Source organism: Syngnathus acus, chromosome 1 (genome assembly GCF_901709675.1).
Source record: "Syngnathus acus chromosome 1, fSynAcu1.2, whole genome shotgun sequence".
In the NCBI taxonomy this organism is placed as follows: domain Eukaryota; kingdom Metazoa; phylum Chordata; class Actinopteri; order Syngnathiformes; family Syngnathidae; genus Syngnathus; species Syngnathus acus.
Genome location: NC_051087.1, coordinates 5,513,992 through 5,530,789, shown reverse-complemented (window position 1 = coordinate 5,530,789; position 16,798 = coordinate 5,513,992). Strand labels below are relative to the sequence as shown.

Here is a 16,798-nt window from a genome sequence, read left to right as displayed (position 1 = left end):
AATGGACACGCTGTTGCCTCTACCATCACTGGTACTTTCTTTATTATTACAAGTCAACAAACTGTATCAAAACTGCAGGGACCTCCTAAGCAGAGCCTGAGCCCTCGTGACAACCAGACATAGCCAGTCAAAATCTAAAGGCACATATCTATTGTATTTACAGTACGTACACATGTAACACCAAATGAAACACGCACATCAATCAGTCAATCACTTAGTCCTCCACACTAAACCAAGATTAGGCCAATTTCACAAAATATATTCATCTGACCACCCGTTTGGTCCGTTACAGTAGTCAACTATACAACTCACAATTGGTAACATCCAGCCTTTTTCTTTCTTTTTAACGTTTTGAGGTTCTTTATAAGGAATTAGTGCTTGCATGCCGTTTTGACACATCACATAGTGGCTTGGATTTATTTAAGGACAATTTGATGATTGTTGTCCCAATGAACTGATGATTTGTAAGGAAAACGTTGCACGTTAACTACAAAGCAGCATCAAGCAGAATATTTAGCACCAAAGAAAGCAGCTATTTAGGATTTGAACAATAAGTGTTTCAGTTTTTATGCTTCTTGTTTTGATGCTAAAATAAGTAGCAGTGAGGGGGGTTATGTTTTCATTTTTTTTCTCATGCTGCGGTAGCTAACAAGCCACATTGGGAAACAGTCTTGATGCTAAGGTAAGGTACTACTTATCTAACAAGCTACTTTTAGCTCTCCGTGTGCGGTTGCTTGCTACTTTTTAGAATGAAGCGAGTTAATTTGAGAGCTCTCTGTTTTTAAAGTTTGAATGCTAAGTGTCTTTGGTGATTAAATCTAGGAATAAGTCTGGTTTTCTTTCTGTTTCTTGTCATTAAGCTAATGCTAAGCTAAGATGGCTGTCAAGCTGCTTGCTCATGCCCATTCAAACAAACAATAAAGATGTAGCCAGCAACAACTGCAAGTTTAAAATATGATGACCCCCACTATTTCACCGTTGTACATGATGGGTCGTTTTTGTTAACATTCTAATCTATTTTTCAGTAAGATTTGGCATTTGTGTCCAGGCAGACGGCCCTCAAGACTATGAAAAGGCTTCAAATGTATGGTTAAATCTTTGTATGTTACCTAATTATATAATTTCATCACTGCTTAGGAATTTATTGTTACATTATATTACTAACAAATTTGAAATTAAAAGCTGAATTGTGATAATTGTGGCATGGAAATATTTAGATATAAATAACTGTTCTTCACTATGTTAAGATGGGATTTTGTTCAAAGAAAGATAGAAATGCTTGTAATATTTGTTAAAAGAAAAAAATATACACTTTCTGTACAAATTGTCTGTCAAAATTAAACAGCAATGTGCAAGTAGGCAGCCTGTTCCTATTAGACTTTAGTAGGATTCAGTACGAAAGTACTGTTACTAGTATAAATCATCAAGCCTCAGACGTCTTTGAAATGATGGCAAAATCTCGAACCCCCATAGCAAAATAAAGTTCCAGCACAGCATGTCGGCCATGTTTGTGGAATGTGTGGCTGCAGGACTTGCCGCGTACATGCAGCTGAAGATTACTCCAGTTCAAATGTAACCTATTTGTGTGAATTTCTTCAGACATAGTCCAAGAAGACATCTGCGGTATTCTGCAGTAAAGGCTGGTTGGGGGCCGTGGTGCTGCACGCGGAGCTCAGCCTTCGTGATGTAGCCCTCTGATTGTCTGAGGGACCGGCAGCATTGCTCAGCCTCAGGTAAACCTGCAAAATGACAGCTTGATTGTTTCTTTTGTCCGGGGGAGGGAATCCCCCGGCCCCCAACAAGTAAACGCTCCCATTTTCACATCCCAACATTCTAAACAAGTACAAATATAATGAACAAAGAATCACGAGGGAAAGGCATGTGGTATTATAAGATAATCGAAATCATTCATGGTTTGCTCTACTTACGTTCCGGGTATTTTCCGACAGAAGAAGCTCAGTCCTCTCCACCAGTTTTCTGAAAGAGGGTCTTTTCAAAGGGTCCTGATTCCAGCATGAGAGCATCATGTCATACCTGGAGGGGCATGCAGTCTTACATTTATTGGAGTTGTATGAATAAACCAATCCTAAAATTTAATTAGATATTTTCAACTCTGATAATGGAGGGCAAATATACACACACACACTGTACTCACATCTCAATGGGAGCAAACTCTGGCTTGTTCATCCTGTGGCCCTCTTGAATCATTCTGTAAAATGCCGAGCCTACCTGCATCCCAGGATATGGACTGTTACCTGCATCACACACATTTGGTGTGTTATGGAATTTCAATGCTTATCATGTCAGACATTCTATAACTGAGCCAGAACTTTAAATTGTTTACCCAATGAAAAGATTTCCCATAGCAAGATGCCGTAGGACCACACATCACTCTCAAATGTGTAGACACAATCAAAGATGCTCTCTGGAGACATCCACTTGACCGGAAGACGTGCCTGCATGGATGAAATGCCACATTACATTCACAATACGGAGTGTTTGTTCTAATGATTTCTGGAAATCATTGGAACTCATACTTTTGGGGGAAAAAAATCCATTGAGCCATGTTTCAAAATTGGATTAGCTCCTTTAGTGTGAAATACAAGGTGTCGCTAAATTCTGAACACAATGGAAACTCAATGCGACTACTCATTTTCTCTACCACTCGTCCTCATTCGTCGATCGAGCTGGAGTCTATCCAAGCTGCCTTTTGCAAGAATACACTGATGGCGAGCCAGAGGCACAAACAGACAAACAACTATTCACGCTCACATTCAAAGCTATGTACCAGTGGACAAGCACAGGATGAGATGAACCGGCGCTCAACTCACATTGCCTCGAAGCACGTAGCTAGAATCAGTGGTGATGTCCCGTGCCAAGCCAAAGTCACAGATCTTGGCCACCCTGCCGTGAGTCAGAAGAACATTTCTGGCGGCGAGGTCCCTGTGGATGCACTGCACAAACCCGACACAAACACAGATGTGTATATATTGATTTTGGAACCGGTTCTGGTGGTGATGGATCATTAGCTTGTGTACCTGATTGTGGACCAATGATTTGGTGAACTAGCCGACTTACGTTTTTAGACGTGATGTACTCCATCCCTTTGGCCGCCTGGTAGGAGAAGCTCAACAGATCTTCAGCAGCCAGAGAAAGCTCATCTGGATCTTCTAAAGGAGACCAATCAGTATTTTAACATGGTGTGTAAATCAGTCATGTTGCAATGCATGATGGGAAAGGCTTTACCTGACTGCGAGGACCTTTCTTTGTCCGAAGAGCGCATCGGCATATATTCGGTACCCAGCACATCTCTGCTGCACACATATTCACTTGATAAATTATGAGCTGTAAAATAAATTTCAACTGTGATTTCCCAGTTAGCAGAAGATTACCTTGCAGGCTCTGTTTGCTTGGAGACGTTGCGATAGTAACCATTGCCCGTTTGGGAATTTAGGAAGGACTCTCTTTTCCTGCGCAGGAAGTTGAGTAGGTCGCCATAGCAACAGTATTCAGTGATCACTAAAATTGGACCTGGAAGGGAGCAGAGATTTGATTGAATCAATTGGACCGCAACGAAACGAAAATACGGAGATGCTGTTTGTGATTAGAAGTAGTTCATTATCGCTTAAGTCAATTCGATAGGCATTTGCACGGACAAAGTGAGATCATATGAAAGCGGCGTGACAAAATGCCAATATTTGGAGTCGGGTCAGTATTCAATAGCGTTAAATGAGGACTTTTCATGCCAAGTGTCTTTCTACTTACCGTAATTTTCGGACTATAAGTCGCACCGGAGTATAAGTCGCACCAGCCATAAAATGCCCAAAAAAGTGAAAAAAAACCCATATATATGTATATAAGTCGCTCCTGAGTATAAGTCGCCCCCCCACCCAAACTATGAAAAAAAACCGCGACTTATAGTCCGAAAATTACGGTATTTGGTATCTATCCATCAAGATTCTACAGAGTGGTCAATTCCGAGGCCCAGACAGCGAGATAATACTCTTTGACTGCATTCCATCAACTTATTGTCAGGGCTGGCTGCCATTGACTTGACAGTCCAATATTGGATTTCTCTTAAAAGCATAATAACTGTGCTTTTTACGCCGCCTCAGACAACCATAGAGAAATCAATAATGAAGTCATGGAAAAGCAAAAGAAAGATGATTCGAGACTCCTGCGGAAAGAACTCCACTCTTGTTTTGAGGTTCCGCTCACCTCCGACCGTGCAGGCTCCCAGCAGGTTGACGATGTTCATGTGGTTGCCGAGGTAACTGAGCACTTTCAGTTCTGACATCAGCGCTTCCTTCTCCGTGGCGTGAGCGTTGGCTGCGATGACATCGTCATGGGGGACATTAAGCCCGGCTGACCTTGTTGCAGCAGGCGAAGAATTGTTTTGGTTTTTTTTTTTACAAAAGGACACTTACATTTGAGCATCTTGACGGCGACCGTCGTGACCGTGTCAGCTGAGCAAAGGCCGTACGCCGTGGCCCTCACCACTTTCCCAAAAGCTCCAGAACCTAGAGTCTTACCTGTGGGTTCACACATGAACTTTTAACATCCTTTAGCTTGTACACACGTTTCAAGAAAGGCAATTGTCATACCAAAGCGTAGCTTTTGCCGAGGAAATTCCCATTTAGAGTCGTAGGGAAGCTGGGTGGGGTCAAAGTAAATGTAGTTGTTGCCATGGATACTCTCGATGACTTTCCACTGGTTTTGGAATTTCGGTTTCTGTTTGAAAGAGGAGAAGAAGAGGTGGGGCTTGATGGAGACAGAGCTGACTTTTTTTGCAATGTCCTTATATCTACCAGCAATTACCGAATTGCATCAAAAATATTTCTTTTACAAAGACAATAATGATTCTTTTTTGATGGACACTCAGAAGTATTCAAAATGCACATTATGGTGCCAATTCAAATTCAACAGTCATGGTCGAGTTCTACACTTTAACCTTGCAGTTCTTGGGGGGAAAAAAATATTATCATTTTATAATTTTTTCTTATTATTTTTGTAATTATTGTGCAGGTGTATCTAATTTTTTTTTAGCCAGTAATTGTATTTTTGGTATCCTCTGATTGCTACATCATCTGCACTGTGTACAATAATTTGCTCTCCATGCACTTTACATGCTGATGCAAGCCTTTGGAGCCTGAGTCACTGCACTGTAATAAGAGCAAGATGTCATCCTCTTCCAGACGCGTGTCGATTGAATCCGCCTAATGGCTGACTGAGTCATTAAAACACATTCAGATTGTTCAAAAAAAGATGGAAAAAAGGCTATCAGCGGGATGTTGCTCACAGATGCTGACTTGAATCACACATGATTCATCAGGGAGAAGAGTGCAGTTCCTTTGCAAGTAAATTTAAAGGCTATTTTATGACACAACGTGACTGATCAAAAGGATTCCAATTTAAAGTCATGACGTGGCATTTTGGGGTGTGTTTGCTCTCTTACCTGCCTGTACATATAGAGCAGCACCACAACAAAGAAGCCGAGGAAAGCACCAGTGACCACCGTGCCGGTTAGAAGTGGGGTGAACAGTTCATGCGGGACGAGTCGCTCTGTTCGGGAACAAATCCGCAATCGGGAGTTAGATACATCTTTACACACAACACAGGGCCTCAGATGATCCTCAGGATTAAGACAGGCACCTGCAGCAGTAGCGTTTGTTTGTGTGTCCTGGATTATCGTACCGACACCATCTAATCCCAGCCTGCATTGTCATCATATAATAATCTCATTCAATCTGCAGTCAGTAACCACACACACACAGGGGGAGGTTGTTTGTGTAGATCTGTGGAGGTGTTTACGAGATCTACAAATCTATCTAATCACATCTACAAATGTGTTTGTGTGTTAGAGATCTTAACGATGTGGTACCGCTGATGGAGAAGAGCATGTACGCTTCCTCCTGCTCTGTCGAGGCCACGCACTCCAGTGTATGATAGTTGCCATGCTCCTTGCTGATGTTCAATCGGCTCTCCACTTCACTCCTACTATAGGTGGACTCTGTCACGATTGCGACATCCGTCGTCTCCCATTGGGTGGCATTGGGTAGGTGGGAACACCTGAGGAGAGGTCATGTGGAAGGTCATTCCTGTAATATTGCACCCCTCGGCGAATCATAATCCTTTGTATTATTGATAGGTCACTGTGAGATTTATAGTCATTTTAATTTCAGATTGTTGCTACCAAACTCCTTTTTTTTTTGTCCTTGTAGCATTTTTGTTTTAAATGCACAACTGGGACAGGTCATTAGTCAAAAATTGTAGTAGAAGTTAAAATATGCATACGATAACGATGAGTAGGTTGATGTAATACCTCGTGTTGGGAATGTCACAGATGTACCAGCTGATTTTTGGAACTGGGTGACCGGCAGCGACGCACCGCACCTGACCATCGACCGGCCCTTCCTGGGCGATGATGACCGGCTTGCCTTACATATAAACATCATCATCAGATACTCAAAGCCTTAGGAACTGTGTTAATGTAGAGGAATTGACTTACTATTGACGTATACGTGAAATAAATGGTCGACGGACGCGTCTTCGTGACTGGCTGAGAATTTATAGACGCCGCCCTCGGAGCCAAGAACCCTCACAAGTTTCAGCTCACTAATGTACCTAAATGCAAAGTCACATGAGATTTATTATCCGGGTGAATACTCTTATTCCAGAATCTGACGACATGCTACAATGATACCTGTATTTGCGTTGGTGGATAGTGATGACATGCTCTGTGGTATTGAGCAGACGTTTGTCATTGTAAGACCAAGACAGAACGCTGGGTGATGGATAGGATTCTAACTCCACTCTTAGAATTAGGCTTTCCCCCTCACGCACACTGGCCTGGACGGGACTTGGGTGACTTAACATGGTAATGAAGCCTTTATCTGTACAACATATACACAGAGTTGTTCATTTAGCAACAAGGCCTGGACATTTGGTTTGTTAGCATTTCTTTGTTGGCACGACTCAGCAATCACTCTCAATTGTAATTTCTGGTGATTGTAAAATAAACTATCATCATATGTTTCATGTTGGATTAAATAAGACATGTTAACATTTTTGATTGCATTTTAAATGTGCCTTTTGACATCGGGCTAAAAAAATCCAGTTGAATGTTAGTGTATATTAGCAGACCGTTTTTTTAGTGTTTGTTCTGTCATTTTATTTGCTTCTAAAACATGGCACCACCTTGCCACGGTCTTTTTCAACAAGACATGTCGCAACATGTCCACAGACTTGGATGTTCCTTTAAGGCTCCGGATTTGCATAGCATGCAAATGAAGAAGAAGCTTTAAGGTATTACATTTCGTTTTTAATTTTTTTTATAGATTAGAAGTCTGAAGTCCACATCTATGGAACCCATGGAGATGACGTGACGGTTATGGTGCACAATTCAGGAAAGATCAAGTTGATGACATCATACTTTTACATTTAACAGCTCCTCGAGCACTGTGACATTAACCTTTCTATAGGGTTCTTAAAGAGGGCAAATTGCTTCAGAATTTAAAGCTTCCATACGTACGCTCTGGTGTATTGTATCAATCATCGTTTTATTGGAGATTCCATAACTAGATAGAATGATGTCATGCCATCTAAGTAGACATTGCTTTATTTGTTCTTTTATGCTTACCGCAGACATTCAGGTGCAACGCTCTGGAGCTCCCGCCTCTCTCATTGTGGGCCGAGCAGCGGTACATCCCCGAGTCTGTTCGTTTTACTGATCCTATCAAGAGCCGGGAGGCCCGTTGATAATCTCGAGACCCGAAAAGGATGTGCGAGGTGTGAACTTCATCTGGATGCTGCAGGCAGCGAACAACGGCAAGGTTAAGTGGTGTTTTGTCTTCTACTCACATTTACAGTAACATAGAAGCCTGAGAACGAACCACACATGAATTCAACCCTAGTTAAGGTTTCAACTCTCTCAAATTAGATGACCAAATATCAAGAAAAAACTTTTTTTTTAATTGATTGAAATTGACCTTTGGGTAATCGCCGGTATCCATTGAATTTGCCTGATCTAATGAAATTCCCTATGGGCATTCCTGACTTTTCACATTACATGAGAATGTGATGGATGTGACCTTTGATCGTCACAATTGAATCACTATTTGACGCTGAATAATGCCTTGAGTCCGTTTGTTTTTATCACACCATAGAAAATAAGTCAATTTGAAACCCCTTTAACCAAGTTTGAGAAAAAAGGACCCTCTGAATGAAATGACACATTGTTTGTTTGACCTCTTTCAAACTAAGTCTTTCGATTAAGTCACGTGTGTCTTTCGAGTAACATGGTTGATTAAAATAAAATAACAACTCACCGCCGTTGATGGATAGTCCCATTTGACACTAAAGTCTGGGTTGACATTGGAAGAGCTACAAGTAAGCTCAAACTTCTCCCCGTTGCGCAAGATAACCTTGTCTCTCTGGGACAGTGTGATAACCGGAAGCACCTCTGGAACTGCACAAAGAAGTTCAAAAGGACATCAGAAATGCATTTTTTTTTGAAAAAAGTCCGTAGGAATCCTTGGTCCTTTCTATTTAGGTGTGTGCAATTAATAGATTGGCTGAATTTCTAAACATAATAACTCATCTGAATAGCAATGAAGGGATTTTTGTAATCAACTAAAAGAGCTTCGTGATTCCTAAACCTGAACACACATGCACACATTTATATTTGCATATGTTTAGCCTTAGGCACACATAAAGTGCATGATTTATCGCTTTCAATAATTGTCACTGACGTCACTAGCGGTTGTGTTTGATAAGGGTTGACATAACTCTATTTAGCCCAAATGCCACCTTCATGCACTGTTAGAAAGCTTTGTTCGGCATGGCGTGCTGTTAATCCCCGTGTCCTTCACCACAACCACGTTTTACGCCCTTTCGCCATCACTCAAAAAGGAGACCAGTAACTCTACCCAGCCGTGTCTTTGTTTGGACATTGTTATGCTGTGCAGGGATAAATACAAACATGAAGGTCAGCTCTTCGTTTGACAGCGACATTTTGTGCTGGGATGATTTTTTTGGATTTGAATTTGGTGTCCATCCATTATAGTCTGTCAAAAATGGTTTTAAATTGCACTTGTAACAAGGTTAAATAGCTTTGGAGAATTTGGCAAGGCTCAAAATAATGTCCTCTGCAGATCAATTTTGCGAATGAATTACTTAATTTGAGGAGCAAGTTTCCAATTTTATTCTATTTTACTGTCTAAACTTTGTTAGCTTAGCAATTAGCATGGTTATTGGAGAATTGGAGCCTGGCCCATCTGAATTTTGGTGAGATCCTTCCTGAACTGGTCACCAGACAATTGCAGAACACATACCTAGATGGAATGTGGGTGGAAGCTGGAACCAGAAGGCTACTATGCTGCAGTCTCAATTCATTAGCACCCAAATGACAAATCTAGCGCAGCTATGTTGACACGTTCCGAGGGCAAGTGGGAAGCCGTCGGACAAAAGTAGAAACTTGCGCAATGTTTACCCAGCCGCACGTCCACGGTGTATTGGCTCGATGTCACTTTCTTTGCTCCGAGCTCTCCCACGCACACGTAGCATCCTTCAAAAGCCCTGCTCACATTGCCGATGATAACCCCTTGCTCGTGGTGGGTCCAATAACTCATGGCGGAGGGCAAAGGTCGCCCGTCACACGTCTGCAAAGCCAGCAGCGTGACGTCCGGGTTGGTCACCAGGCAGGGAATGGTGCAGTTCTCGCCCGCACGCACCAGGATGACGTTGACCATGGTGCGCTGGAAGGCACTGACAGGGTCTGTGGAACATGGAGAGTTCACATCCATGCAAGTTAAATCAACTTTTATGATCTGCGGGCACAGGGACGAGAGAATAACGGGTGCACGCAACCCCACCTTTCACATATACGTAGATGGACGCACGCTCCCGTGTACTGTTATTGATGCACACGTAGCGGCCCATGTGGTAGTTTTGCACTGCGGGCACCTTGACAATAGCAGCGCCGGCCTCCTCCGCCTCCCCCTCAAGTCTGCGAGCGTTTTCCCTCTGCCACCTCAACCTGGATGTAGCACCAGGTGTGGTGGCATTGTCATGGCAATAGAGCTCCAGCTTGCCACGCTTGGGAATAACTATATGAGGCCCACTGGGGGAGATGACGGGCTTGCACCACCCTGGAGAAAAAGACAAAGGATGAACAAGTTGACAATTTTTGGGACACACTATTTTCTCATTGGGGTATGGAGTGGTTCCTGTAACTGTCTTTCATACAGCCAAACAGTGAGAGATCGATTCCCATTCAAATCAGCTGAGATAGGCTCCGATCCCTGCCAGGACCGTAAACCAGATGCAGTAAGTGTTTTAGGAAATGGAGTCATAGTTGTTCAAAGTTGCACCTTAAGGAGAAATGCTGCAATAAATTAATGACAAACTTAATACAGAACAGGAAGAAAGACAAATTTATAAAGCCGTGGGGATTTTGCATGAGGGCAATTAGCTGGAAAAACATTTACTTTATCAGATTTATACTCCTTGTCATTTCTCCGCTATGTTTTTCTCCTGCGAGTAGTATGTGGAGCTTTTAGTTTGCCCAGCAACATGAAGCCATGTCACATGATCGGGAACAAAACAAAATAAACGGAGCAATTCCATAATGTCTATATGAATTGGAAGTAAAAGAAATCACATCAGTGGAAGAAAGTGTTTCGTTCTCCTGGTTGGTAGTCTAACTTAATGCTGAGATGTTGCTAAAATTAACAAAGCGCTGGCAGAGAATAAATATGGGTCTTAATGTGATGATTAAAATGCATGTTTTGATTGGCACACAGCCACCAAAGATATATTGCCATCTAACTCAGTGGAATAATCAATAGATATGAGCTGAGTAATCATGACCTCAGGCCTCTAAAATCGTTCACTCAGGATAAATATACATATCTAACATTTCCATCTTAGTTAACCGTCAGCCAGAAGTTTTCTCTTTGTCTCTCTCTTGCATGCTGGGCACTTTTTCAAGAAGAGAATATTCATCTGACTGTTGTGCCTTGAGGCCAAACCGAAGCAAGCTCCAGAGGACGCAAACCGGCACCTCTGTGAAACGTCAACATCCACTTTTCTTTCTGGTGCAAAGCAAATGTTGTGCCTTTTCGGCAAGACTTGTGAAGATTTATGGCAAGATGCCACTGTGGCTTTGCGTTAAAAGACTTTTTGTGTGTTGAGAGCTTTGTTTGCTGTGCTCAGTGCAAAGTATCATTTCAGTTTCGATGAATAATTGATTGCTTTGTAACAGACAACACACACACCTGTTGGCTGGCGGGAGAAGACGCAACCCCTCCCGACACCCCCCGACACGTCCCTTCTCCTCCTTCTATTCCTCCATGGTGGTTATGCAAATAATCACTGATAGGATCTGTAAACCTGAGCTCACTTGAGTTCAACTGCATCGTTAAACTCGATTCAGACGATCGCAAACATTTACATGATCGAAAGTGGAAGGGGCAAACCAACTATCTTTACAATGTTCCTTCTCCTAATCAAAAGAAATTCTAATAATGTGCACACAAATACAATAGTAGACACTTTGCTGTTTTGTTTAATAAATTGTTACGGTTGATATTCGACTCCTGTATTTTCCGTAAATGGGGACCACATTTTAAATCTTTCAAGTGTCCCATAAAAGCGTGGAAAGAACGAATGCCGCATTAAATCTTGTTAGGTTGCGTAGTCCGTCAAAACTACTTTGTTGAGTTCCACGAAACTTGGTGGAGGGATGTGGCATGGGACCAAGAAGAACATTTTAAATTTAGAGTCATTTTGGTAAACATCCAGATGAAGGAGCAGGGCTATTTTTCCCTTTGCACACAAATATAAATATGTGTTGTGGTTTTGTTTATTTCTCAATAAACTGAGTTTATCTTAATGACACGTTTCAGGTATATAGAGGAAAATGGACATTTGGTCTCCACGTTTAATCCAAATGTATTTATTTAGATATAATTTTTTATACGTTTTATGTTGATTTGGTTTTATATGTCCATCAGGTCCCAGTAATCCCCAAACATTCAACCCCCAAACAAGAACTTAAAAGACAAAGCTTCAAATTTCCTTCATGCACCAGTTATTGTATTTTTTTTTTACTCCACTTGGTTTAAAGAAGGAGGTTTAAGAAATGGCACATGAGTGTGCTTTCTGGCCTATGTTGATCAGAGTGCCATCAAAAGGGCTCAATAAATAAAACAACTGGTTCATGAAGCATCTTGAAGCTTCATTTTCCCGTCACTACTTCCAAGCGCAAAAAGTGCAACTTGTTTTCACAGCGTGGAATTGGTATACTCTTAAAGGGTAAGTAAAGGCTTTTTAGCAGCAAGTGTGCTTTTTCCTACCTGTGAGTGGTAGAAAAATCAAATACGATGCAAAAACAATCCACAGACATGTCATGTTGAAGTTTTCCATCTTGATTTTCTACTCCGTGCGTCTCATGACATTCTGTACGATCAAAATAAAGCTCCAAACTGGATTCAACGTGACGAGAACAGATCAACTCGAATATGATGCGTGCATTAGGAGGAGCTCTCCGCTATGGATACAGTGGCTATGAAAGACAGTGCACAGGACTGAGCCTCTCCTCCCTGCCGACTCTCCTCCCTCACTTGGGCACCTCCTCCCTGTCCCGCATTGGCTGGAGACGCGCCAAAAGTGATGAGAGGCGCATTACTGGAAATGTAGTTGACAATTTCCAGCCTGTATGCATTATTATAGAAAGAATAAGCAAGAACTGGCCCAATTGTGTTGTGTTGTGCTCATTTGTTGTGGTGTGTTGAATGTGCTAAATGTGACTGCCACTTCTCACACTTGAGTGCTGCCTGCTGTGATGCTGAGAGTGCATTCTGTTGGCCGTGGAGGCATTTTCTGCCTTGACAAAAGGAGTCATGTTTGGTTTTGGTGTTTATATCTTATAGTCGTTGTGACCACATCAGACCAAAAGATATTGCTAGTAGTTTGGTAGGCCAAACAAACAGGTTCGTCAAATGACCTTATTTAGTATTTGGATGTTTGTTGACTGACGAGTGTTTGCAAACGTCAGTTTGAATTGGAAATTTGTTTTCTCTGTGACAGTATTTGTTTCCTTGAGGGTAAAACTTGCATCTGGTGATTACAATGCAAGATTAACAACCTACCCTCATGAAGATAAGAATACTCACTTTTTATGCTTAGAGAAGAAATACGATAAACAACAACCCATAAAATGTTCCATCGAAATAAAGTTTTATTTTGGGATTTTTTTGGAGCACAGTAGAGTAAACTTGTTTTCCAATGACGTAGTTGTTGAATTCCCCTGCCGATTTAATAGCAGTTGTGCTCATTCGACTGTTTGTTTGCATGCCTGAATTTAGTTTGCCTTTGTATTGGAAAAATAACAAACATGGAGATTGATAGCGTAAATGTGCTTTCTGCGAGACGGTAAAAACTAGTGGACATGAGTGGCCAAAGGCATACGGAGCTTCTTGTTGCATCTTAATCATAAAGCAAGCATCGGTCTCTCGGGCCAAATGAGGTTTTATCGATACGCCGAGCGTATCTTCCGGCGACGGCATGAAACAGGCACTTTATGCTGCGATTGCTCCTGAGAAACATGTGAGCGTACAGCGGGACTGAGTTTTTTTTTTTCTCACACACATGATGAATTCCTCTATGCATCGCCCCGTGGCTGTTTGTGCCTTTTTAAGCTCATGACAGAATTCTAAAAAGCACAAAAACAACAGCACATCATTGCTTTTGTGGTCAATAAGTTGACATATTTCATGTTTGTAGCCACAAAGTCTTCTTAAAAGGGCGTATCTTATTTTGTGTGAAACGACTCAACCCAGTTTAATGAAGTGGCTCGACTAAATTCTCTTTATGTATCCGTTCCATTGCTGTGATAATGCACTTTTTTCCCCCCACACTACTTTTGCCAAATTGGCAGTTTGATGTGGGCTGGGCGATAATCAGATTATGGTTGTATAATCTTACACAAGGGGTCAACGAGGTCAATTTGTAGATGTCGTTTTTTTTCATGTACTGTATGCATCCATCATTCTGTATTTGTTATTGCCATGGTGACCCTAGATAACCCATCTGACACTCTTGTTGTCATGTGTTAGGATTAGCATAAATGCTAATCCAGCATCAATGCTAATGCTGTTCAGTTAATATTTGTGACCCTTGACACACAAACATGTTCAGGGAAGGATTTGTATTTTGACTCAAGGGCCCTGACAAAATAAGACAAATATTTTATCTAGGAGATTTTATTGAAATAAGCGATTGTACAATAATGTTTTGTTGTTAAACCCTTGTTGTCCAGCTGGCAGGCACCCACTGTTCTCCCAAACAAAGGGAAGGTGTCAAAGTACGACACACCTGAGCTGAGCATATGTCTCTGTGAGAATGACACTGCATGTTGTTCTACATCAGGACCGTCCACGCACGTCCATTTCCAGCGAGTTCACATGTCACTCGAGCGGTTTATTTGCTTGCGCCTATTTCATTATTCATAAGTGAGGTGAACGTCTATAGCAGACCTGGGCTGACTCACTCTGACTTAGTGTGTGTGTGTGTGTGTGTGTGTGTGTGTGTGCGTTTCTGTGCGTGTGAGTCACTCAGTGCTTTTAGACAGATGAGGACGTCAGCCTCGTGGAGGACAGCAAAGGTTTTATAGTAGAAAAATAGCCACTTCGATTAGATTACATCATGCAAACATTCCTCTCCAGATGCCCTTCTCTCTCTCTCTCGCTCTCTCTCGCTCTCTCGCTTTCGCTCTCTCTCTCGCTTTCTTTCACCTTCCTCTCTCCTCTGTCTTTCATTTCTTCTCCCTATATGAGACACACACACACGCTAATCCAATCACCTACAAATGGATTTCACACCCTCAGGCAGCCACGTGGAGTCTCCCAGAAAAACACATGCATTAAAAAAAGAAAAAAAAGAAAAATCATACCTCATGGTTTTGTGTTTCACTGACTGGCCAAGCTTTTATTACGATGCAATCCAATGCTCTCCCTCCCATTTGAACTTGATCACTCCATCTTCCCCCGCTTGGATGCAGTAGGATGCTGCTATATTCATTTTCGTTTCAGACCCTGCGGTTGCTAAGAGTCACTTTATAGTTGTATTGTGGTGTTTTATGCCCCTGTTATGACCCACTTAATAGACTAGACAAAGAGGAGCACCGGTTAAAAATACCCCCAAAAACCACACTGTTGGTTTGCACTCGCCAGTCGAATTATAAGTCGAAGTCGCATGAGGTCATATATTCTTGTTGAAAATCTGTCTGTCTGCCTGTCTGTCTCTTTCGCGCTCTCTCTCTCTCTCTCTCTCTCTGTCTGTCTGCTCATGGCTTATTAGAGATTTCATATTGAATATCTTAACTGTACATTATGAGCATGTTTGTTTATCTAGCCACATTTCCTGGAGGAAACAAGTGGGCACTAATGAGCTCAACAGATGGATCTTTATAGTCCAGAACAAAAGAAAAACTGCCGCGTTCAGACCACATAAATGTGTAATCCAGGGAGATGATGTGGATTGACGACATGCCGCGCGTATCAGAGTGCGCTATTATCACCGTGTATAATTATACCGATAGCCCTGTGATCATCCTCGGTCAGGATAAATACGATTAGCATCGACTTGGCTGAAAACCGCCCTAATCCAGCGTAAAGCGAGCGAGAAGGGTGCGGGCAGGCGGAGACTGAGAAGATGGTGCTTAGTGTGTGAGGAGGGAGAAAGAAATGCAAAGATGGGGAAGGAGTATGCATAAGTGTGGAGAAAGGATGGAATTCAAAAGAAGAAAAAAAAGTGGTCTTGTTGTATAATGATAATGTCATTTGGTGTGTTTTAAACCAGAGGTTTGTTTCTCTGAGCTATTATTGTCGAATAAGTAAATTTAATTGTTGCTATTTTTTTGTTACACAAAACCAGCTCTAAAGAATTGCATTAAACAAAAATAAAAAAAAATTCACTAAGATAAAAATGCCGATGTGATAGTTTGTCTGATGATGACCATAATATTATTAAATCTAATCACTGAGACAAACCAGTCGATTAAAACTTCATTACAAAACAATATTTTTACATACTGGGGTTTTTGTATTTATAATGTGGTTGTAGAAAAGATCAAGTGTTGTTATATCAACTATGCCCCTCCCTCTTCACATGGATTTCAAAACCAGTGATTGCGAGTCATTGCGAGTATCCATAGCAACATTACATTACATTTATTTGGACCGCACCCAAATAGACACGGCAATTTTAGATGTAATTTAAAGTTCATTTCCATCACAAAGTTTAGATTTTCCCTCACAATTCTTTTTTTGATTGACTGACTTGTGTTAATGTTTTTCTAAATGGAATTATGTGAAATAAAACAAGAATGTTATAAAAAGTAATTTTTTCATTTTTGAGTGCTATTATTGTAAAAAGCAGAACTATTGAATTTGATACTGTTCTTATTAGATTGTGCAGTTGCTTTTTCCACTTCAGTATTATGTTTCGTTGAGATTCATTTGATTGGGGCGTGTCAAAATCATAATCTTATTTTGTGTGTATTCCTCCCTTCTAAATGAGCCCATTTGTTTCAAAAACCTTGCATCTGGTTTTGGTTCGTAAATGAACATAAAAATAAGAACGAGAATAAAAAAGGGAGGGGAAATGGGAGAGGGTGATGGATGAGAGAGGAGAGACAAAGACTATGAAATATTGAGCAATGATCACTTTCCTTGCCCCGCCCTCCCTTCATTGTGCGTGTGCACTGCTCAGTGAACAAACATGTAGATACACACAG

General features: G+C 41.4%; 1 protein-coding gene across 2 annotated transcripts; it reads right to left on the bottom strand.

Moving 5' to 3' along the window:
- Positions 1-13: 13 nt before the first annotated feature.
- On the bottom strand, positions 14-12,592 carry kitb (KIT proto-oncogene, receptor tyrosine kinase b). Of its 2 annotated transcripts, none has more exons than XM_037247087.1 (21): positions 12,357-12,592; positions 9,873-10,148; positions 9,491-9,775; positions 8,328-8,467; positions 7,640-7,808; positions 6,704-6,893; positions 6,509-6,624; positions 6,323-6,437; positions 5,882-6,069; positions 5,456-5,562; positions 4,605-4,731; positions 4,428-4,532; positions 4,219-4,329; positions 3,393-3,531; positions 3,247-3,314; positions 3,079-3,170; positions 2,832-2,954; positions 2,345-2,456; positions 2,156-2,255; positions 1,929-2,034; positions 14-1,739 (listed from the first exon to the last, which is right to left on the bottom strand). In XM_037247087.1, the coding sequence occupies exons 1-21, from the start codon at positions 12,424-12,426 to the stop codon at positions 1,596-1,598; spliced, it is 2,883 nt and encodes a 960-aa protein (XP_037102982.1). In that variant the 5' UTR covers positions 12,427-12,592; the 3' UTR covers positions 14-1,595. The 2 variants fall into 2 exon arrangements, with proteins under 2 accessions (XP_037102982.1, XP_037102991.1); XM_037247096.1 differs by having other exon boundaries at positions 3,247-3,311; positions 12,357-12,591.
- Positions 12,593-16,798: the final 4,206 nt, after the last annotated feature.